This window comes from Phyllobates terribilis, unplaced genomic scaffold (assembly GCF_046119375.1).
Source record: "Phyllobates terribilis strain yellow unplaced genomic scaffold, ASM4611937v1 Scaffold_3__8_contigs__length_932513732, whole genome shotgun sequence".
NCBI classification, from domain to species: domain Eukaryota; kingdom Metazoa; phylum Chordata; class Amphibia; order Anura; family Dendrobatidae; genus Phyllobates; species Phyllobates terribilis.
In genome coordinates this window covers 97,323,405-97,348,736 of record NW_027362763.1, presented here as the reverse complement: position 1 = coordinate 97,348,736, position 25,332 = coordinate 97,323,405, and the positions used below count along the sequence as shown (strand labels likewise).

Genomic DNA, 25,332 nt, shown 5'->3' with positions numbered 1-25,332 from the left:
CGGGCTGCCCCCAACCACCAGCTGCCTATTTGTACCTGGTTGGACACAACAATATAGGGAAGCCCTTTTTTTCTTAATTATTTCATGAATTTCATGAAATAATTTAAAAAAAAAAATATGTGGGGCTTCGCCCTATTTTTGTGTTCAGCCAGGTACAACTAGGCAGCTGGGGGCTGGAATCTGCAGCGCAGGGAGGCCCAAGCTTTCTGCCCCCCCTTACCCCCCCTGCTGCAAATTGCAGTCCGCAGCCACCCCGGAAAATGGCGCATTCATAGAATCGCCATCTGGCGCTGTACCCAACTCATCCAGGGCCCTGGTGCGGTGGCTCACTGGGTAATAAAGGGGTTAAGGCCAGCTTGGCATTATCAGCTGGGCCTAAGCCCGAAATTCATGGGGTCACGCCAATATTAGACATGACCGCCATGAATTTCTAGTAAAGTATTTAAAAGAAACACAACACCCAGAATAAAGTCCTTTAATTGAAATAAACACACAATTCTTTATTGTTCTAAATTAAACCATACCTACCATCACGCTCATTCCAGCTGAAGACAACGATCTCCTGCAATAAAATAAAAATAATAAAGCAACATAATCCTTACCTTTCCATGGTTCCCAGGACAGCTCCAGCTCTGCTACATCGAGATGACAGGCTGGACCGCAGCAGAACGCTGCCATCCAGCCTGTCATCCCGCAGACACTGAGAAGAGCAGGCATGCTTGCGCTCCTCAGTGTCAGGCTGTGATGGCATCCCGATGAGCCGAGTCTCTCACGCTCACCGCATGCGCAGAAGAATTCTCCCACGCTGTCAGTGACGTGCATGAGGTGAGCTGAGTTCATTGTCGGCTCATCTGGATGCCGTCACAGCCAGACACTGAGGAGCGAAAGCATGCCTGCGCTTCTCAGTGTCTGCGGGATGACAGGCTGGATGGCAGCGTTCTGCTGCGATCCAGCCTGTCATGTGAATGTAGCAGAGCTGGAGCCGTCGTGGGAACCATGGAAAGGTAAGGATGATGTTGCTTTATTATTTTTATTTTATTGCAGGAGATCGTTGGCTTCAGCTGGAATGGGCGTGACGGTAAGTATGGTTTAATTTAGAACAATAAAGAATTGTGTGTTTATTTCAATTAAAGGACTTTATTCTGGGTGTTTGTGTTTTTCTTTAACTTTGACTATGGGGTTAGTAATGGGGGTGTCTTATAGACGCCTCTCCATTACTAACCTGGGCTTGATGTCAGCTGGCATTATAAGCTGACATCAACCCCAACCCTATTACCCCACTGCCACCGCTACAGGGCAGTGGGAAGAGCGAGGCTAAGTGCCAGAATTGGCGCATCCTATGGATGCCATTTCTGGGGCGGCTGACGGCTGGTGTTTCTAGCCTGGGAGGGGGCCAATATTCATGGCACCCTTCCTGGACTATTAATATCAGCCCCCAGCTGTCTGCCTAGCCTTTGCTAGCTATTAAAATAGGGGGGACCCCACGTCATTTTTTTGGGGGTCCCCCATTTTAATAGCTAGTAAAGGCTAGGTATTCAGCTGGGGGCTGATATTAGTAGCCTGGGAAGCTCCGTGGGTATTACCCCCTTCCCAGGCTTCAAACATCTGCCCCAGCCGTCTGCTTAACCTCCGCTAGAGACTAAAATTACGGGGAACCCCACGCCAATTTTTTTTTTAATAAATCCTTTATTTTAACACTAAATGACAAGTACAGTAAGCAACACTGTCACTGTACTTCTTATATATGTGACTGACATGTTTCTATCTATCTAATCTATGTGTGAAGCTCTATTCTTTCTGTTCTAATTGTCGGGTACCTGTGTATGCCGCTGCTGAATTGCCGGCTTTTCATGTTTCACTGTGAGCACTGTTCCCATAGATTTGGGCAACCACCTCCCCCAATACATTCTACATTATTGTTAGTTGTTTTCCTTCATGTAGAATTAACCTACAAGGAAAGAAAGGATTTATTTTCATTCCGATATTTCTGTCCCATTGACTTGCATTGGTTTCCGGTATCGGAATCGGCGATATCCAATATTTTTTGGGTATCGGCCCGATCCAATCCGATCCGATATTTCCTGACATCGGAAGGTATCGCTCAACACTACTTAAGAGGCAATTTGCATATTACATTTCCCAGAGGAGCATTGCACGGCCAATAAGCCTCCTTACACTGGCATGCCAGAGCCGGTTTGTCACTCTCCACAAGGAGAAACGTTACCCCTTAGACCTACCAAGGAGCTTAATGGCGAAATTCACAACAGGTGTTTGATCCATGAATCGGCCAGTAAATTTTGGGGTTCAATTAGAATTGGTATTAAACAGTCCTCCTCATCACGCTGCTCACATTTTGACATCATGAGACCAAGATGACAACTAGCAATTGATCACCAGTACCCGCCGTTGTGAGGCTTCAAGCTGGATGTTCTCAGACGGAGGTGGCCACTGAGCTTAGAGTCACAGAGTCATCAGCAGGGTGCATCAGAGACTGGAAGAGTCACAGAAAGACAGAGAAGTGGACGTCCTCTGGCCACATCTCACATTGATGACCGCTTCATTGTGAACAATGCCCTTCAGAACTGAATGATGAATGCCACACAACTCCAGGAACATTTATTAGAGATGAGAGGCATCCAAGTGTCACGTCAGACCATTCGAAACCATTTACGTCAGCGTGGTCTGCGTGCTAGATGACCTGTAAGGGTACCTAACCACACCACCATGGGCCAGGGACCATCTACACTGGATGAGGGACCAGTGACCTCAGTGCTGTTCACTGATGAAAGTCGATTTACGCTAAGAAGAAATGCTGGCCTCTTACGATGTTGGAGACGTCAAGTAGTGCGGTATGCATCAGCCACTGTTGTCACCAGACGAGCCTTTGGTGGTGGTGTTAGTGTGGGCAGGTGTGTCTAGTCAACACAGAACGGCCTTACACTTTGTGACAAGCCCTTACTACTTGAGTAACATCATTAATCCAGTCATTCTGCCTCAGCACAAACACCGGCCTAATCTCATCTTCATGGAGGACAATGCTCCAGCTCATCAAGGTCACATCATTGGGGAACGGCTGCTCAAGACTGGGAGACCTCAAATGGAGCGGCCTGCACTTTCTCCAGACCGGAATCCCATAGAAAACCTATGGGATCCGCTGAGGCTTGTAACTCTGTACCCCAGAACCTCAATGACCTGAGGGCCACCCTTCAAGAAGAGCAGGACGCCATACCTCATCAGGCAATAACTCCACTCATGAACAACAGGAGACATCGTTGTCAGCTGTAATTCATGCTTAACCCCTTCACCACCTTGGGTTTTTCAGTTTTTGCTCCCTTTTTCCCAGAGACATAACTTTTTTATTTTCCCGTCAATATGGCCGTGTGAGGGCTTGTTTTTTGTGCGCTGAGCAGACGTTTATATTTATATATTTAGGGATAGATACGATATTTTGATCGCCCGTTATTGCATTTTATTGCAATGTTGCGGCGACCAAAAAAACGTAATTCTGACGTTTTGATTTTTTTTTTACATTACGCCGTTTACCGATTGGATTAATTCTTTTTATATATTGATAGATTGGGCTTTGTTTTTATTGTTTTTTTTTTGAATGGGGCGAAAGAAGGGCGATTTGAACTTTTATATTTTTTAAATGTTTTTAATATTTTAAAAAACATTTTTTTTCTACTTTTCAATTGCTTCAATTGTCTCCATGGGAGACTAGAAGCTGCGATCATTCGATCGTCTGTGCTACACATAGCAGGGCTTCAGCCAAATATCCCTAACTTTTTGTGAGTAGTGTATATAACATTCCACCAACATCCTTGAATTGAAGCACTTTAGTACTTAGTTCTTCTAGGTTACATCACAACAGATTATTTTTTTCTATATTTTTTTTAGCAGAAAAGAATCAAAAATTTCCAAAGTCAATGAGCGGGACGTATCACTGGGTAAAGGCATTGAAATTGGAGAAGGTCACGTTATTATACGGTTCTTTGCAGCACCTCATCTGGATTTTGAGAAGGTGGAGCGTATGCAAGACTGCTCCATTCATTGTCTATGAGAAATAGACGACTACATGGCTCCATACAGAACCCTTTAATAATTATTGTGGCTCAGCATATAAAAATCTGCTTCTCCTGTGATGTCCATAATGATTCCCTGTGATGTCAGCAGTTATATTTCTTTCTCACGGAAATAACATCCTAAATGAAAAAAAAAACATCAGAAAGAATAATAAATTACCATAAACACATGACTATACTGTATAAAAGGCATAAACAACACAAATGACATTCCTACAAAAAATACAGCAATATTACCCAACATCTTTATAGTATAGCTATTATAATACTGCCCACTATGTACAAGAATATAACTACTATAATCCTGCCCCTATGTACAAGAATATAACTACTATAATACTGCCCCTATGTACAGGAATATAACTACTATAATACTGCTCCTATGTACAAGAATATAACTACTATAATACTACCCCTATGTACAGGAATATAACTACTATAATACTGCCCACTATGTACAAGAATATAACTACTACAATACTGCCCACTATGTAAAAGAATATAACTACTATAATACTGCCCACTATGTACAAGAATATAACTACTATAATACTGCCCCTATGTACAAGAATATAACTACTATAATGCTGCCCACTATGTACAAGAATATAACTACTATAATACTGCCCACTATGTACAAGAATATAACTACTATAATACTGCCCCTATGTACAAGAATATAACTACTATAATGCTGCCCACTATGTACAAGAATATAACTACTATAATACTGCCCCCTATGTACAAGAATATAACTACTATAATACTGCCCCCTATGTACAAGAATATAACTACTATAATACTACCCCTATGTACAGGAATATAACTACTATAATACTGCTCCTATGTACAAGAATATAACTACTATAATACTGCCCCTATATACAAGAATATAACTACTATAATACTGCTCCTATGTACAAGAATATAACTACTATAATACTGCTCCTATGTACAAGAATATAACTACTATAATACTGCCCCTATGTACAAGAATATAACTACTATAATACTGCCCCTATGTACAAGAATACAACTACTATAATACTGCCCCTATGTATAAGAATATAACTACTATAATACTGCCCCTATGTACAAGAATATAACTACTATAATACTGCCCCTATGTACAAGAATATAACTACTATAATACTGCCCCTATATACAAGAATATAACTACTATAATACTGCTCCTATGTACAAGAATATAACTACTATAATACTGCCCCTATGTACAAGAATATAACTGCTATAATACTGCCCCTATGTACAAGAATATAACTACTATAATACTGCCCTATGTACAAGAATATAACTACTATAATACTGCTCCTATGTACAAGAATATAACTACTATAATACTGCCTGTAACGGGTCTGGGAGGCGGAACCTCTGAGCAACTATACAAGGGGGTGGTCCTTGTAAGGAAGCGGGTGGCTCCCAGGGAAGACGGGCAGGTAGACACGGCAAGTGACAGGGACAGTCTCTGGGTAGAAGGGCAGGTAGTCACAGCAAGTGACAGGGACAGTCTCTGAGTAGACTAGCAGACAGGTAGCAGGTGGACGCTCCCAGGTGAGCGGGCAAGAGTCTCTGGACGGGCAGGTGGTCACAGCAAGTGACGGCAGAGCCTCCAGGTAGGCTACCAGGCAGGTAGCAGGTGAGCGCTCCCAGGTGAGCGGGCAAGAGTCTCTGGACAGGCAGGTGGTCACGGCAAGTGACGGCAGAGCCTCCAGGTAGGCTAGCAGGCAGGTAGCAGGTGAGCGCTCCCAGGTGAGCGGGCAAGAGTCTCTGGACGGGCAGGTGGTCACGGCAAGTGACGGCAGAGCCTCCAGGTAGGCTAGCAGGCAGGTAGCAGGTGAGTGCTCCCATGTGAGCGGGCAGGCTGGTCCATAGACAGACTGACAGGTGTCGGAAGGCAGACCGTCGGACCGCAGGCTAGCAAGCAGGTAAGCGGATATCAGGCAGGTATCAAGCAGGAATCTGTCAGGTGACTGGCAGGTAACAGGCAGGAATCTGGCAGGTGACTGGCAGGTAACAAGCAGGAATCTGGCAGGTGACTGGCAGGTAACTGGTAACGGGACCTGAGGGCTGAAGCAGAGTGAAGGCTTTGCAACAACATTGCTCGGGCACCTCCATTTTGGAGGAGGTGCCTTATATATGGAGAGATCCTCCGGCCATTGGCCGGGGACTCCTTAGGACGGCGTGAGCGGCCCCTTTAAGAGAGGGGGAGCGCGCGCGCGCGCCCTAAGCACAGTGGCCGGGAAGGAGCGCGCGCTGCCAGCAGAGTGGGAGGAAGACGCCGGGCACGGAGCGGAGAGGTGAGGGGAACAGCGTCCCTGCCTAGCAAGAGGCAGGGACGCCGACGCTACAGTACCCCCCCCCTTTAGGCCCCCCCTTTTTTAGGCCAGACAGAAATTTACCAAGGATGAGAGGGGCATGGATGTTCTCCCGGGACTCCCATGTTCTCTCCTCAGGACCAAACCCCTTCCAATCTACTAGAAAAAAGGTCTTTCCTCTTACCCTTTTGGTGGCCAGAATGTTCTCTACCTCAAACTCGTTTTCAGCGGAAACCGGAGCAGGAGGCGTACCTGTAGACTTGGAAAAATAGTTAAGTACCACGAGTTTGAGGAGAGATACATGGAAGGAATTAGGGATCCGCAAGTTGGCCGGGAGTTTCAATTTATAGGCCACCCGGTTGATCTGTTTGATAACCTCCAGTGGGCCGATGAACCGAGGCCCTAACTTGTAGGAAGGAACCTTGAGCCGGACATACTTGGACGAGAGCCAGACTTTATCTCCAGGACGGAATTGTGGAGGATCCAGGTGTTTTTTGTCAGCGTGTTTTTTCATCCGCTCGGACGACTGAAGGAGTGCGGATCGGGTACTCTCCCAAATGGAGGAAAATTTGCTAACGAGAGATTCCGCAGCCGGATTGTCCACCGAGGTGGAGACGGGAAATGGGATCCGAGGATGCTGACAGAAGACTACAAAAAACGGGGATTTGGAGGAAGATTCGCTCTCGTGATTATTGTAAGAGAATTCGGCCCATGGCAGGAGATCCACCCAGTCTGAATGGTGGGCATTAACGAAGTGCCGGAGGTAACTGGTCAGGATCTGATTGATCCGCTCCACTTGACCATTGGACTGTGGGTGGTATGCGGAGGAGAAGTCCAGGGTGACGTCTAGCAGCTTACATGTGGCTCTCCAGAAGCGTGAGGTGAACTGAACCCCACGATCCGACACGATGTGGAGGGGCAGGCCATGAAGACGGAAGATGTGGCGGATAAAGTCTTTAGCCAGCTCGGGTGCAGAAGGGAGGCCTGGCAGGGGAATGAAATGAGCCATTTTGGAAAAGCGGTCAGCGACCACCCAAATGACCGTACAACCGGCAGAGACAGGGAGATCTGTTATGAAGTCCATAGCTATATGCTGCCAGGGGGCAGCAGGTACTGGTAGAGGAAGGAGGCGACCGGCTGGCAGGTGTCTCGGAACCTTGTTGCGGGCGCAGGACACACAGGCAGAAACAAAGTCTATTACGTCCTTGTGCAGGGTAGGCCACCAGTAGTGCCGGGTGATAAGCTGGAGGGTCTTTTTCTGACCGGCGTGGCCAGCTTAGACGAGTGACCCCAGTGTAGGATCTTCTCCCGATCAGGTACCGTTACAAACGTCTTACCGGGAGGGAGACGATTTAGACTCACGGGGGCCACCTGCATTACTCTGGCGGGATCGATGATGTGTTTAGGTTCCTCAAGATCAGACACCAGGAAGGATCGGGACAAGGCGTCAGCTTTGATGTTTTTGTCAGCCGGGCGAAAATGAAGAACAAAATCAAAGCGAGCAAAAAACAAGGACCACCGGGCTTGGCGCGGGTTAAGTCTCTGGGCACTCTGGAGGTAAGCCAAGTTCTTGTGGTCCGTGTAAATTATTACCGGGTGAAGAGCCCCCTCGAGCAGGTAACGCCACTCCTCCAATGCCAGCTTAATGGCCAATAACTCTCGATCTCCTATAGAATAGTTGCGCTCAGAAGAGGAGAAGAGTTTGGAGAAGAAGCCGCAAGTTACCATTCTCCCGGAAGACGATTTTTGGGTAAGTACCGCTCCGGCTCCAGAGGAGGAGGCGTCAACTTCCAGGAAGAATTGCTTGTTGCCGTCCGGGCGATGCAGCACCGGGGCAGAAGAGAAAGCCTGTTTTAAGGAAAGAAAGGCTTCCTCTGCTTCGGACGGCCATTCTCTGGGATTAGTGCCCTTACGGGTGAGCGCAGAGATTGGGGCAGTCCGGGAAGAGAAGTGCGGTATGAAGAGGCGGTAGTAGTTGGCGAAGCCCAGGAACCGCTGAATAGCCTTCAACCCCTCTGGTCGAGGCCACTTCTCGATGGCAGACAGTTTCTCAGGATCCATTCGTAGGCCGGTCTGAGAAATTATGTAGCCCAAAAACGGAAGCGAGGTCTGCTCAAAGAGGCACTTCTCATATTTAGCGTAGAGGTGGTTCTGCCTGAGCCTTAGCAGAACCTGACGAACATCCCTCCGGTGAGTCTGGAGATCCGGAGAGAAGACCAAGATGTCGTCCAGGTACACCACTACGCAGGAGTAGAGAAGGTCCCGGAAGATGTCATTGACCAACTCTTGAAAGACGGCGGGAGCGTTACAGAGACCAAAGGGCATTACCAGATATTCATAGTGGCCGTCCCGGGTGTTGAATGCCGTCTTCCATTCATCCCCCTGACGGATACGGACCAGGTTATAGGCCCCACGGAGGTCCAGCTTGGTGAAGATTCTAGCCCCCCTCAGACGGTCAAATAATTCCGGAATGAGCGGAAGGGGGTATTTATTCTTCACCGTGATCTGGTTAAGGCCTCTATAGTCTATACAGGGACGGAGAGAGCCGTCCTTCTTTTTAACGAAGAAGAAGCCTACTCCCGCCGGGGAGGTAGATTTCTGGATAAATCCCCGGGCCAGATTCTCCTCAATATATTCAGACATAGACCGGGTCTCAGCAGCGGACAACGGGTAAATACGCCCACGGGGAGGAGTAGTGCCGGGTAACAGGTCGATTGGGCAGTCGTATGGTCTATGAGGGGGTAATGTCTCTGCCTCCTTTTTATTAAAGACGTCCGCAAAAGACCAATAAGGAATCGGAAGTCCAGGTAGATTAGCTGGGGTAGGAGAAGGACGGACAGGATGGACGGGAACTAAACAAGTCTTATGGCAGTCCTGTCCCCAGCGAAGGACTTCTCCGGTCTGCCAATCAAGCACGGGTGCATGTCTCTGAAGCCAAGGTAGGCCTAGCAAGAGGGCGTGAGAGAGTCCAGGCAGAACATGAAAGAAGATGCTCTCAGAGTGCAGCATTCCCACCTGCAGAGTAATGGATTCGGTGATGAGTTGGATGGGATGTGGTAAGAAGCCCCCATCCACGGCAGCGACAGATAAGGGTACAGCCAGAGGTTTGGTGGGAATGCAGTATTTTTCTACCAGGGACTGAGAAATGAGATTTCCGGCAGCTCCAGAGTCAAGTTGGGATAGTTCAAAATAACGGTTCTCCCCGCAGATGATAGAGACCGACAGCAGCAGAGATGGAGAGGGTTTATTCTTGTCTAGGACGACCTCTCTGAGCGATCCTAGACACAGGCGTTTCCCGATCTCTCCGGGCAGGTACGGATCCGGTGCTCCTTACTGCCACTGTAGAAGCAGCTCCCCTCAGCTCGGCGTAACTCTAGACGGGTTTTGACCATCTTGGTCTGGTCGACTTGCATTGGTTCGGGTGAGTGCGCCTGGGGAGTAGCGGGAGAAGAGACGGGTTTCTGAAAGGTAGGAGCTAGACGTAGAAACCTCCTCTCACGGGTGACCTCTTTGGCGCGCTCCTGGAACCGGATGTCAATCCGGGTGGCAAGAGTTATTAAGTCGTCGAGAGTGGTAGGAATGTCCCGACCGGCGAGTTCATCTTTAATACGGCCGGACAGACCCTCCCAAAAGACAGACACCAGGGCGTCGTTATCCCAGGCCAGCTCCGAAGCAAGGGTACGGAACCGTATGGCATATTGTCCCACGGTGAGATTTCCTTGATGGAGGCGTAGCAGAGATGATGCGGATGAGGTCTACCGTCCGGGTTCGTCGAAGACTTTCCGGAAAGCCGTGAGAAAGGCTGGCAGGTCGGACACCAGGGGGTCTCCTCTCTCCCATAGAGGATTTAGCCAAGCCAGTGCCTCCTCCGTGAGATGGGACATAATGAAGGATACTTTGGCCCGGTCAGAGATAAACTGGTGGGACAGGAGTTCAAAGTGCAGGGTGCACTGGTTTATGAAGCCCCGGGCTTGAGCGGGATCGCCTCCGAAGCGAGGAGGTGCAGAAAGGCGGGGTCCGGGGCAGGATACCATGGTATTGGTGAGCAGCGGCGCTGCCGGGTTGCGAGTCATGACACTAGCGGTGGTTGCTGGTGGAGCAGTCAGTGTCCAGGCGAGAGTTAACTCCACGCAGGTGACTCAGGATGGACTCCTGTTGGGACCTCTGACGGGAAAGTTCATGACATAGGTCCGAGAGCGAGGGAGCTTGGGTGCCACCGGGTTCCATGGCCCGAGCAAACTGTAACGGGTCTGGGAGGCGGAACCTCTGAGCAACTATACAAGGGGGCGGTCCTTGTAAGGAAGCGGGTGGCTCCCAGGGAAGACGGGCAGGTAGACACGGCAAGTGACAGGGACAGTCTCTGGGTAGAAGGGCAGGTAGTCACAGCAAGTGACAGGGACAGTCTCTGGGTAGGCTAGCAGGCAGGTAGCAGGTGAGCGCTCCCAGGTGAGCGGGCAAGAGTCTCTGGACAGGCAGGTGGTCACAGCAAGTGACGGCAGAGCCTCCAGGTAGGCTAGCAGGCAGGTAGCAGGTGAGCGCTCCCAGGTGAGCGGGCAAGAGTCTCTGGACTGGCAGGTGGTCACGGCAAGTGACGGCAGAGCCTCCAGGTAGGCTAGCAGGCAGGTAGCAGGTGAGCGCTCCCAGGTGAGCGGGCAGGCTGGTCCATAGACAGACTGACAGGTGTCGGAAGGCAGACCGTCGGACCGCAGGCTAGCAAGCAGGTAAGCGGATATCAGGCAGGTATCAAGCAGGAATCTGTCAGGTGACTGGCAGGTAACAGGCAGGAATCTGGCAGGTGACTGGCAGGTAACAAGCAGGAATCTGGCAGGTGACTGGCAGGTAACTGGTAACGGGACCTGAGGGCTGAAACAGAGTGAAGGCTTTGCAACAACATTGCTCGGGCACCTCCATTTTGGAGGAGGTGCCTTATATATGGAGAGATCCTCCGGCCATTGGCCGGGGACTCCTTAGGATGGTGCGCGCGGCCCCTTTAAGAGAGGGGGAGCGCGCGCGCACGCGCCCTAAGCACAGTGGCCGGGAAGGAGCGCGCGCTGCCAGCAGAGCGGGAGGAAGATGCCGGGCACGGAGCGGAGAGGTGAGGGGAACAGCGTCCCTGCCTAGCAAGAGGCAGGGACGCCGACGTTACACTGCCCCCTATATACAAGAATATAACTACTATAATACTGCACCTATGTACAAGAATATAACTACTATAATACTGCTCCCTAAGTACAAGAATATAAATACTATAATACAGCTCCTATATGCAAGAATATAACTACTATAATATTGCCCCCTAAGTACAAGAATATAACTACTATAATACAGCTCCTATATACAAAAATATAACTACTATAATACTGCTCCCTATGTACAAGAATATAACTACTAAAATACTACTGCTATATACAAGAATATACAGTTAGGTCCATATATATTTGGACAGAGCCAACATTTTTCTAATTTTGGTTCTAGACATTACCACAATGAATTTTAAACAAAACAATTCAGATGCAGTTGAAGTTCAGACTTTCAGCTTTCATTTGAGGGTATCCTCATTAAAATTGGATGAAGGGTTTAGGAGTTTCAGCTCCTTAACATGTGCCACCCTGTTTTTAAAGGGACCAAAAGTAATTGGACAATTGACTCCAAGGCTATTTCATGGACAGGTGTGGGCAATCCCTGCGTTATGTCATTCTCAATTAAGCAGATAAAAGGCCTGGAGTTGATTTGAGGTGTGGTGCTTGCATTTGGAAGGTTTTGCTGTGAAGTAAACATGCGGTCAAAGGAGCTCTCCATGCAGGTGAAACAAGCCATCCTTAACCTGCAAAAACAGAAAAAAACCATCCGAGAAATTTCTACAATATTAGGAGTGGCAAAATCTACAGTTTGGTACATCCTGAGAAAGAAAGAAAGCACTGGTGAACTCATCAATGCAAGAAGACCTGGGCGCCCATGGAAGACAACAGTGGTGGATGATCGCAGAATAATCTCCATGGTGAAAAGAAACCCCTTCACAACAGCCAACCAAGTGAACAACACTCCAGGAGGTAGGCGTATCAATATCCAAATCTACCATAAAGAGAAGACTGCATGAAAGTAACTACAGAGGGTTCACTGCATGGTGCAAGCCACTCATAAGCATCAAGAATAAAAAGGCTAGACTGGACTTTGCTAAAAAACATCTAAAAAAGCCAGCACAGTTCTGGAAGAACATTCTTTGGACAGATGAAACCAAGATCAACCTCTACAAGAATGATGGAAAGAGAAAAGTATGGCGAAGACGTGGTACAGCTCATGATCCAAAGCATACCGCATCATCTGTAAAACACGGCGGAGGCAGTGTGATGGCTTGAGCATGCATGGCTGCCAGTGGCACTGGCTCACTAGATGTTATTGATGATGTGACACAGGACAGAAGCAGCCGGATGAATTCTGATGTATTCAGAGCCATACTGTGTGCTCAGATCCAGCCAAATGCAGCCAAACTGATTGTCCATCTGCAGTATGAAACGACGACCAATGACCCAAAACATAAAGCCAAAGCAACCCAGGAGTTTATTAAAGCAAAGAAGTGGAATACTCTTGAATGGCCAAGTCAGTTACCTGATCTCAACCCAATTGAGCATGCATTTCCCTTGTTAAAGACTAAACTTCAGACAGAAAGGCCCACAAACAAACAGCAACTGAAAACCACCGCAGTGAAGGCCTGGCAGAGCATCAAAAAGGAGGAAACACAATGTCTGGTGATGTCCATGAGTTCAAGACTTCAGGCAGTCATTGCCAACAAAGGGTTTTCAACCAAGTACTAGAAATGAACATTTTATTTACAATTATTTCATCTGTCCAATTAATTTTGGTCCCTTTAAAAACAGGGTGGCGCATGTTAATGAGCTGAAACTCCTAAACCCGTCATCCAATTTTAATGTGGATACCCTCAAATGAAAGCTGAAAGTCTGAACTTCAACTGCATCTGAATTGTTTTGTTTAAAATTCATTGTGGTAATGTCTAGAACCAAAATTAGAAAAATGGACCTAACTGTAACTACTATAATACTGCCCCTATGTACAAGAATATAACTACTATAATACTGCCTCATATGTACAAGAATATATTTACTATACTACTGCCCCCTATGTACAAGAATATAACTACTATAATACTGCTCCCTATGTACAAGAATATAACTACTATAATACTGCTCCTATGTACAAGAATATAAGTACTATAATACTGCTCCCTATGTACAAGAATATAACTACTATAATACTGCTCCCATGTACAAGAATATAACTACTGTAATACTGCCCCCCATGTACATGAATATAATGACTATAATACTGCTCCTATGTATAAGAATATAACTACTATAATACTGCTCCTATGTACAAGAATATAACTACTATAATACTGCCCCTATGTACAAGAATACAACTACTATAATACTGCCTCCTATGTACAAGAATATATCTACTATAATACTGCCCCCTATGTACAAGAATATATCTACTATAATACTGTCCCCTATGTACAAGTATATAACTACTATAATACTACTGCTATATACAAGAATATAACTACTATAATACTGCTCCTATGTACAAGAATATAACTACTATAATACTGCCCCCTAAGTACAAGAATATAACTACTATAATACTGACCCCTATGTAAAAGAATATAACTACTATAATACTGCCCTCTATGTACAAGAATATAACTACTATAATTCTGCCCCTATGTACAAGAATATAACTACTATAATACTGCCCTCTATGTACAATATAACTACTATTATTACTGCTCCTATGTACAAGAATATAACTACTATAATACTGCTCCTATGTACAAGAATATAACACTATAATAGTGCCCTATGTACAAGAAAATAACTACTATAATACTGCTCCTATGTACAAGAATATAACTACTATAATACTGCTCCTATATACAAAAATATAACTATATAATACTGCCCCTATGTACAAGAATATAACTACTATAATACTGCCCCTATATACAAGAATATAACTGCTATAACACTGTCCCCTATGTACAAGAATATAACTACTATAATACTGCTCCTATGTACAAGAATATAACTACTATAATACTGCCCCCTATGTACAAGAATATAACTACTATAATACTGCCCCAATATACAAGAATATAACTACTATAATACTGTCTCCTATGTACAAGAATATAACTACTATAATACTGCCCCTATATACAAGAATATAACTACTATAATACTGCTCCTATGTACAAGAATATAACTACTATAATACTGCCCCTATGTACAAGAATATAACTACTATAATACTGCCCCTATGTACAAGAATATAACTACTATAATACTGCCCTATGTACAAGAATATAACTACTATAATACTGCTCCTATGTACAAGAATATAACTACTATAATACTGCCCCATATATACAAGAATATAACTACTATAATACTGCACCTATGTACAAGAATATAACTACTATAATACTGCTCCCTAAGTACAAGAATATAAATACTATAATACAGCTCCTATATACAAGAATATAACTACTATAATATTGCCCCCTAAGTACAAGAATATAACTACTATAATACTGCACCTATGTACAAGAATATAACTACTATAATACTGCTCCCTAAGTACAAGAATATAAATACTATAATACAGCTCCTATATACAAGAATATAACTACTATAATATTGCCCCCTAAGTACAAGAATATAACTACTATAATACAGCTCCTATATACAAAAATATAACTACTATAATACTGCTCCCTATGTACAAGAATATAACTACTAAAATACTACTGCTATATACAAGAATATACAGTTAGGTCCATATATATTTGGACAGAGCCAACATTTTTCTAATTTTGGTTCTAGACATTACCACAATGAATTTTAAACAAAACAATTCAGATGCAGTTGAAGTTCAGACTTTCAGCTTCCATTTGAGGGTATCCACATTAAAATTGGATGAAGGGTTTAGGAGTTTCAGCTCCTTAACATGTGCCACCCTGTTTTTAAAGGGACCAAAAGTAATTGGACAATTGACTCCAAGGCTATTTCATGGACAGGTGTGGGCAATCCCTTTGTTATGTCATTCTCAATTAAGCAGATAAAAGGCCTGGAGTTGATTTGAGGTGTGGTGCTTGCATTTGGAAGGTTTTGCTGTGAAGTAAACATGCGGTCAAAGGAGCTCTCCATGCAGGTGAAACAAGCCATCCTTAACCTGCAAAAATAGAAAAAACCCATCCGAGAAATCGCTACAATATTAGGAGTGGCAAAATCTACAGTTTGGTGAATCCTGAGAAAGAAAAAAAGCACTGGTGAACTCATCAATGCAAGAAGACCTGGGCGCCCACGGAAGACAACAGTGGTGGATGATCGCAGAATAATCTCCATGGTGAAGAGAAACCCCTTCACAACAGCCAACCAAGTGAACAACACTCCAGGAGGTAGGCGTATCAATATCCAAATCTACCATAAAGAGAAGACTGCATGAAAGTAAATACAGAGGGTTCACTGCACGGTGCAAGCCATTCATAAGCATCAAGAATAAAAAGGCTAGACTGGACTTTGCTAAAAAACATCTAAAAAAGCCAGCACAGTTCTGGAAGAACATTCTTTGGACAGATGAAACCAAGATCAACCTCTACCAGAATGATGGAAAGAGAAAAGTATGGAGAAGACGTGGTACAGCTCAAGATCCAAAGCATACCACATCATCTGTAAAACACGGCGGAGGCAGTGTGATGGCTTGAGCATGCATGGCTGCCAGTGGCACTGGCTCACTAGTGTTTATTGATGATGTGACACAGGACAGAAGCAGCCGAATGAATTCTGATGTATTCAGAGCCATACTGTGTGCTCAGATCCAGCCAAATGCAGCCAAACTGATTGTCCATCTGCAGTATGAAACGACGACCAATGACCCAAAACATAAAGCCAAAGCAACCCAGGAGTTTATTAAAGCAAAGAAGTGGAATATTCTTGAATGGCCAAGTCAGTTACCTGATCTCAACCCAATTGAGCATGCATTTCACTTGTTAAAGACTAAACTTCAGACCGAAAGGCCCACAAACAAACAGAAACTGAAAACCACCGCAGTGAAGGCCTGGCAGAGCATCAAAAAGGAGGAAACACAGCGTCTGGTGATGTCCATGAGTTCAAGACTTCAGGCAGTCATTGCCAACAAAGGGTTTTCAACCAAGTACTAGAAATGAACATTTTATTTACAATTATTTCATCTGTCCAATTACTTTTGGTCCCTTTAAAAACAGGGTGGCGCATGTTAATGAGCTGAAACTCCTAAACCCGTCATCCAATTTTAATGTGGATACCCTCAAATGAAAGCTGAAAGTCTGAACTTCAACTGCATCTGAATTGTTTTGTTTAAAATTCATTGTGGTAATGTCTAGAACCAAAATTAGAAAAATGGACCTAACTGTAACTACTATAATACTGCCCCTATGTACAAGAATATAACTACTATAATACTGCCTCATATGTACAACAATATATCTACTATAATATGGCTCCTATGTACAAGAATATAACTACTATAATACTACTGCTATATACAAGAATATAACTACTATAATACTGCCCCTATGTACAAGAATATAACTACTATAATACTGCCTCATATGTACAAGAATATATTTACTATAATACTGCCCCTATGTACAAGAATATAACTACTATAATACTACTGCTATATACAAGAATATAACTACTATAATACTGCCCCTATGTACAAGAATATAACTACTATAATACTGCCTCATATGTACAAGAATATATTTACTATAATACTGCCCCCTATGTACAAGAATATAACTACTATAATACTGCTCCCTATGTACAAGAATATAACTACTATAATACTGCTCCTATGTACAAGAATATAACTACTATAATACTACTCCTATGTACAAGAATATAACTACTGTAATACTGCCCCCCATGTACATGAATATAACTACTATAATACTGCCCCCTATGTGCAAGAATATAACTACTATAATACTACTGATATATACAAGAATATAACTACTATAATACAGCTCCTATGCACAAGAATATAACTACTATAATACTGCCCCCTAAGTACAAGAATATAACTACTATAATACTGACCCCTATGTACAAGAATATAACTACTATAATACTGCCCTCTATGTACAAGAATATAGCTACTATAATACTGCCCCCTCTGTACAAGAACATAACTACTATAATTCTGCCCCTATGTACAGGAATATAACTACTATAATACTGCTCCTTATGTACAAAAATATAACTACTATAATACTGCCCCTATGTACAAGAATATATCTACTATAATACTGCCCTCCATGTACAAGAATATAACTACTATAATACTGCTTCCCTATGTACAAGAACATAACTACTATAATACTGCCCTCTATGTACAAGACTATAACTACTATAATACTGCTCCCTTATGTACAAGAATATAACTACTATAATACTGCCCTCTATGTACAAGAATATAACTACTATAATACTGCTCCTATATACAAAAATATAACTATTATAATACTGCCCCTATGTACAAGAATATAACTACTATAATACTGCCCCCTATGTACAGGAATATAACTACTATAATACTGCTCCTATGTACAAGAATATAACTACTATAATACTGCTCCTATGTACAAGAATATAACTACTATAATACTGCCTCCTATGTACAAGAATTTAACTACTATAATACTGCCCCTATGTACAGGAATATAACTACTATAATACTGCTCCTTATGTACAAAAATATAACTACTATAATACTGCCCCTATGTACAAGAATATAACTACTATAATACTGCCTCCTATGTACAAGAATTTAACTACTATAATACTGCCCCTATGTACAAGAATATATCTACTATAATACTGCCCTCCATGTACAAGAATATAACTACTATAATACTGCTTCCCTATGTACAAGAACATAACTACTATAATACTGCCCTCTATGTACAAGACTATAACTACTATAATACTGCTCCTATGTACAAGAACATAACTACTATAATACTGCCCGTATGTACAAGAATATAACTACTATAATACTGCCCCCTATGTCCAAGAATATAACTACTATAATACTGCTCCTATGTACAAGAATATAACTACTATAATACTGCCCTATGTATGAGAATATAACTACTATAATACTGCCCGTATGTACAAGAATATAACTACTATAATACTGCCCCCTCTGTCCAAGAATTTAACTACTATAATACTGCCTCCTATGTACAAGAATATAACTACTATAATACTGCCCTATGTATGAGAATATAACTACTATAATACTGCCCCCTATGTACAAGAATATAACTACTATAATACTGCCCTATGTACGAGAATATAACTACTATAATACTGCCCCCTATGTACAAGAATATAACTACTATAATACTGCCCCCTATGTACAAGAATATAACTACTATAATACTGCCCTATGTACGAGAATATAACTACTATAATACTACCCTATGTACGAGAATATAACTACTATAATACTACCCTATGTACGAGAATATAACTACTATAATACTGCCCCTATGTACAAGAATATAACTACTATAATACTGCGCCCTATGTACAAGAATATAGCTACTATAATACTGCTCCTATGTACAAGAATATAACTACTATAATACTGCCCCATGTACAAGAATGACTACTATAATACAGCTCCTATGTACTAGAATATAACTACTATAATACTGCCCCCTATGTACAAGAATATGAACATATTTCATTTTTTTCTCTACTAGATTTGCTCTTCCACATTGCAGTGCCTAACATGTAAAACATTATTGGCTTTTATAATAATTAAAGTTTAATAAGTGAAAACCTACCAAGCTTCTCAGCGGCCTCTACACACACACTGGGGTACATGCCGTCACGATATGTAGCAAGGAGGATATTCGACTTGGTTTTTACCATTATGACTCCATTATTATCCTATGGGAATAAATGTAGACAGCATCTTACTTGCCTCCTATGATACAAGCAGCAAAGTCTGATTACAAGGAGTCCTCGCAGGATGAACACTAGCTTCTGCCACTTGTTTCTACATAGTGATCACTCTACATATTTACATGGGTTATTGCTCCAATTCTATTATTTAGAGCTCTAAATTCCCTGGTAACAAAGCCCGCTGAAGGTTTACACGGCAAAATTATGGGCGCTACCTGCTAACAATATACAGATTTATATCTCTCCAATTGAACTGAATATTGTAGGTAAAGAGCTCCCCCCAGTGGTGGCTGCAAGAAGAAAAAAACAAGATCTTAGACATTCATGGCCGAAACGGGAATAACTACTTCCAGGTGTCGGCCACCAGCCTGTTTCCGTGGTCCTGTCTCTGGTGGCCACCACAAAGAAGCAGCAATAAGCAGGAATAACCCTTTAAAGAGGTTGTCTCAAGATATCAAGCAAGATTTGCTATAGAACTCTGACTGCTGGGACCCTCACTATCCACAATAGGGGTCCCTGGAGTGAATGAAGTGGAGCATGCATGGCCTGCTTCATTTGTGCATTTGGAACTAATGACGATAGCGGCATGATGCTGGTGTGACCGCAGCTCCATTAATGCAGTGCGCACAGTCCCCCATTCTTGTGATTAGCATGTACTTCCAGTGATCAGACATTTATCATCTCTTGAAGGACTCTATGTGACTGCAGACTTTTGAATCCTCACGGTGCTTACAATGCATGCTGTCAGGATTCTCCAGTGCCAGGAGCGGGCAGGCACATGAATGCTATTATGCTATTTGCATACTTCCGGTCACATTCCAACTAGATGTGTTCGGCCTCGCTCAATTCTCATGTATTGAGATAGGCTGCGCACGTCTAGTCGGCATGCAATCACATGTATGCAAATCGTATAATTGTGATCACGCGCCCGCCCAATCCTGGGGAATCCTAACAGTGCGCACTGTGCATGCTCTGCGGATTTACAAGTTTCCAGTCACATAAAGTGACTGCAAACGTCAGCCCGATCCCTTTAACTTCTCTCCAATGGTGTCAGAGAAGTTTCTAAATACAAGGAAACCCTTTTTAAGTGCCCTCAGCAATTACCACCACTAAATGTCTATAGCAGATCCCAGCGAAGACCCCCGGACGCCGGACCACTCACACATTTAGCATAGATGGAATTCTTATCTGCACGGACACAATGGTAAATCTTATCCCAAAAATTAAAGCCTTCTCTTCTTAGGACTGGAGTCTTCTTGAAAGCATCAATGATCCCATGGATGTGGTGAGGCTGGAGCTGTAATGTGACAATACACAGTGCCATGAATATCATCTATATACCCACCATAGATGGGACAGTGCCAAATAAGATGTAGACACACATATCTGTATACTCTGATACCCATCGGGATAGGTCTAAACCACCTCACGACCACATAGACCTTCTTACGTGGAATCCCGGTGGTGACGTCAAGGCGGTGGAGTCTCTTATCTTGACGAGTGCAGCTCTTTCCACATGTTGCGTTTTTATTAAGGCATCATACAATAGATTCTGTATCTGGTTCATTGCTTCTTACACCGGCTGGAAATATGAGGGGGGAAGACTAATAAGTATTATTTTACAGCAAGAGCAGCAGAGTCTCCTGCTTATTATCTCTATTTCCTATGGCGGAAAACTCGCACACTAGAAAACTTTATCCACTATAAATTTATGTTAAAAACATATAACTCTGCCCTTCACCTCGCCAAACAGACCTATTTCACTACCCTGATCTCCTCCAACCCCAAAAAACTCTTCGATACCTTTCACTCCCTCCTCAGTCCTAAAGAGCAGGCCCCCATCACGGACATTTGTGCAGAGGATTTGGCCTCCTACTTCACAGAGAAAATAGACACCATCCACCAGGAAATCAGCTCCCAGCCACCAAGTACCATGACTCCCCCCCCCCCACATCCCCTCTGGATCACTCTCCACATTTGACGCAGACGAAGACGAAGTCTCCAGGCTCCTCTCTTCTTCTCATCCCACTACATGCACCACTGACTTCATCCCCTCACATCTACTCCAGTCTCTTTCTTCAGTCGTCACTACTCACCTAACTAAAATCTTCAACCTCTCCCTCTCTTCTGGTGTCTTCCCCTCCTCCTTCAAACACTCCATCATTACTTCATTATTAAAAAAGCCCTCTCTTGACCCTTCCTGCACAAACAACTACAGACCAGTCTCCAATCTTCCCTTCATCTCTAAACTCTTGGAGCGCCTGGTCTACTCCCGCCTTACCAGTTACCTCTCCACTCTCTCTCTTCTAGACCCATCACAGTCCGGCTTCTGCCCCCTACATTCTACAGAAACTGCACTCATCAAAGTAACCAATGACCTTCTGACAGCAAAACGTAATGGTGACTACTCTCTGCTCATTCTTCTTGACCTCTCAGCAGCTTTTGACACCGTTGACCCCCACCTCCTACTCTCTATGCTCCACTCAATTGGCATAAAGGACACTGCTCTCTCCTGGTTCTCCTCCTACCTATCTGACCGCTCTTTCAGTGTATCGTTCGCTGGCTCCACTTCTTCCCCCCTTCCTCTCACTATTGGGGTTCCTCAGGGTTAAGTCCTTGGCCCTCTTCTGTTCTCTCTCTACACAGCCCCAATTGGACAGACCATCCGCAAATTTGGTTTTCAGTACCATCTTTATGCTGATGACACACAACTATACACCTCATCCCCTGACCTTACCCCCGCTGTACTACAGAACACCAGTGACTCTCTGGCCGCAGTTTCTAACATCATGTCCGCTCTCTATCTGAAACTCAACCTTTCCAAAACTGAACTTCTTCTGCTCCCGCCGTCTACTCACCTCTCTAAATCTGACATCTCTCTCTCCGTGTGTGGCACCACAATAATGCCGAGCCAGCAAGCGCGTTGTCTGGGCGTTGTGTTTAACACCAATCTCTCCTTCACCTTCCATATACAATCTCTAGCCCGCTCTTGTCGCTTGCACTTGAAGAACATCTCTAGAATCCGCCCCTTTCTCACCTTGGAAACAAAAACCCTCACTGTTGCCCTGATCCACTCCCGCCTTGACTACTGTAACTCTCTATTAATTGCCCCCCCCCTCACTTGACTTTCCCCCCTCCAGTCCATCCTTAATGCTGCAGCCAGGGTCATCTATTTGGCTAACCGTTACTCAAGACTCCTCCGCTCTGTGCCAGTCATTGCACTGGCTGCCCATGAATTATAGGATCCAATTTAAATTGCTTGTTCTCACCCACAAAGCTCTCCACAATGTGGCATCCCCCTACATCTCCTCCCTCATTTCTGTCTATCGGCCTACCCGTTCTCTACGCTCCGCAAGCGACTTTCGACTAACATCCGCACTAATCCGCACCTCCCACTCCCTGCTTCAAGACTTCTCCCGAGCTGCACCTATTCTTTGGAGTGCTCTACCCCAAGAAATTAGAATGAACCACAACTTACACAGTTTTAGGCGCTCCCTAAAAACACACGTTTAGGGTGGCCTATCACCTTCCCTAATTGAAGTCCTTTTATCTTCTTATCGCCCATCCCTTATTTCTCCAAACATAAGTCTCCACCGAACCAAAAAGCACCACAGATACTGGCTGGTGATGAGCTCATGCAGCCTTTATCTATCCCTCATCCCCTCAAGATGGCTGGACCATCCTTGTAAATAAGCCATTGTACTTTGTCACCCCCACCTCATTGTAGATTGTAAGCTCTTACGAGTAGGGTCGTCATTATTTTTGCGGTAATTATTGTAATATCTTTAGCTATGTTACTTATGACTGTTGTATATGAACCTCTGAATTGTAAAGCGCTGTGGAATATGTTGGCGCTATATAAATAAAGATTATTATTATGATCAGTTATTGTAAGGGAGGCACCAGTATGAAGAACATGTGATAGCAATGGGTCCAGCTCCCAACATCCCTGCAAAGTGGTCATTTTCCTTAAGAAAGCTGAACTTCTTGTTTTTCCAACATCTACTAACGCTCATGTCACCTCAACCTCAAAAACATTTCCAGAGTCCGCTCTTTTCTTAGAATGTAAACTGCAAAAGCTTTTACTGTCTCTGATTCAGTCTCGTCCTTATTACTGTATCGCCCTAAACTCTCCCCTCTTCAATCCGTCCTGAATGCAGCAGCCAGACTCAACTTTGTGTCCAGCCGCTACACCAGTGTTTTCCAAACTCCAGTCCTGCACAGGTGATGGAATTATTATCAAGGCAGCAGAAATTGCCATGAGATCTCTTACCTGTGCAATACTAAGGAAATAAGGAAAACATGATGTGTTGGGAGCCGTAAGGATTGGAGTTTGGGAAGAACTGCGCTAAACCCAAGCCTCCAACCGATGCCAATCATTGCACTGGCTGCCAATCCGCTACAGAAAACAATATAAGCTCTCCCCTCTGCTCACCTCTCCCCTTTGCTCACCTCTCCCCCCTGCTCACCTCTCCCCTCTGTTCAACTCTACCCCTCTGCTCACCTCTCCCCTCTGCTCACCTCTCCCCTCTGTTCACCTCTACCCCTCTGCTCACCTCTCTCCCCTGCTCACCTCTCCCCTCTGTTCACCTCTCCCCCTGCTCACCTCTCCCCTCTGCTCACCTCTCCCCCTCTGCTCCCCTCTTCCCTCTGCTCACTTCTCCCCTCTGCTCACCTCTCCCCCTCTGCTCCCCTCTGCTCACCTCTCCCCTCTGCTCACCTCTCCCCCTCTGCTCCCCTCTTCCCTCTGCTCACTTCTCCCCTCTGCTCACCTCTCCCCCTCTGCTCACCTCTCCCCCTCTGCTCCCCTCTTCCCTCTGCTCACCTCTCCCCCTCTGCTCACCTCTCCCCTCTGCTCACCTCTCCCCCTCTGCTCCCCTCTTCCCTCTGCTCACTTCTCCCCTCTGCTCACCTCTCCCCTCTGCTCACTTCTCCCCTCTGCTCACCTCTCCCCCTCTGCTCCCCTCTGCTCACCTCTCCCCTCTGCTCCCCTCTTCCCTCTGCTCACCTCTCCCCCTCTGCTCCCCTCTTCCCTCTGCTCACTTCTCCCCTCTGCTCACCTCTCCCCCTCTGCTCCCCTCTGCTCACCTCTCCCCTCTGCTCACCTCTCCCCCTCTGCTCCCCTCTTCCCTCTGCTCACTTCTCCCCTCTGCTCACCTCTCCCCCTCTGCTCACCTCTCCCCCTCTGCTCCCCTCTGCTCACCTCTCCCCTCTGCTCACCTCTCCCTCTCTGCTCACCTCTAACCCTCTGCTCCCCTCTGCTCACCTCTCCCCTCTGCTCACCTCTCCCTCTCTGCTCACCTCTAACCCTCTGCTCACCTCTCCCTCTCTGCTCACCTCTAACCCTCTGCTCACCTCTCCCCTCTGCTCCCCTCTCCCCTCTGCTCACTTCTCCCCTCTGCTCCCCTCTCCCCTCTGCTCACCTCTCCCCCTCTGCTCCCCTCTTCCCTCTGCTCACTTCTCCCCTCTGCTCACCTCTCCCCCTCTGCTCACCTCTCCCCCTCTGCTCCCCTCTGCTCACCTCTCCCCTCTGCTCACCTCTCCCTCTCTGCTCACCTCTAACCCTCTGCTCACCTCTAACCCTCTGCTCACCTCTCCCCTCTGCTCACTTCTCCCCTCTGCTCCCCTCTTCCCTCTGCTCACCTCTCCCCCTCTGCTCCCCTCTTCCCTCTGCTCACCTCTAACCCTCTGCTCACCACATCCACGCTGCAGCCCACGATAACTTTGCAGAAGGCGTGGCTACTGCTCACAACACTCCCGATTGGCCAGTCAAGTTCTTTATAACCCGCCTACAGTAATTTTCCTGCAACTGATTGGCTCTTTCTTCTGCCACTCACTCACTCATTCACCGGGGCTTTTTGTGGCGACAAGGAACGA

General features: G+C 45.0%; 1 protein-coding gene across 5 annotated transcripts; it reads right to left on the bottom strand.

Moving 5' to 3' along the window:
- Positions 1-4,144: 4,144 nt before the first annotated feature.
- On the bottom strand, positions 4,145-25,224 carry PFN4 (profilin family member 4). Of its 5 annotated transcripts, none has more exons than XM_073674074.1 (5): positions 25,134-25,224; positions 20,906-21,037; positions 20,618-20,752; positions 19,335-19,440; positions 4,145-4,202 (listed from the first exon to the last, which is right to left on the bottom strand). In XM_073674074.1, the coding sequence occupies exons 2-5, from the start codon at positions 21,020-21,022 to the stop codon at positions 4,174-4,176; spliced, it is 387 nt and encodes a 128-aa protein (XP_073530175.1). In that variant the 5' UTR covers positions 21,023-21,037; positions 25,134-25,224; the 3' UTR covers positions 4,145-4,173. The 5 variants fall into 5 exon arrangements, with proteins under 5 accessions (XP_073530175.1, XP_073530176.1, XP_073530180.1 ...); XM_073674075.1 differs by having other exon boundaries at positions 25,152-25,222; XM_073674079.1 differs by lacking the exon at positions 25,134-25,224 and adding an exon at positions 24,694-24,712.
- Between the last annotated feature and the right edge of the window lie 108 nt (positions 25,225-25,332).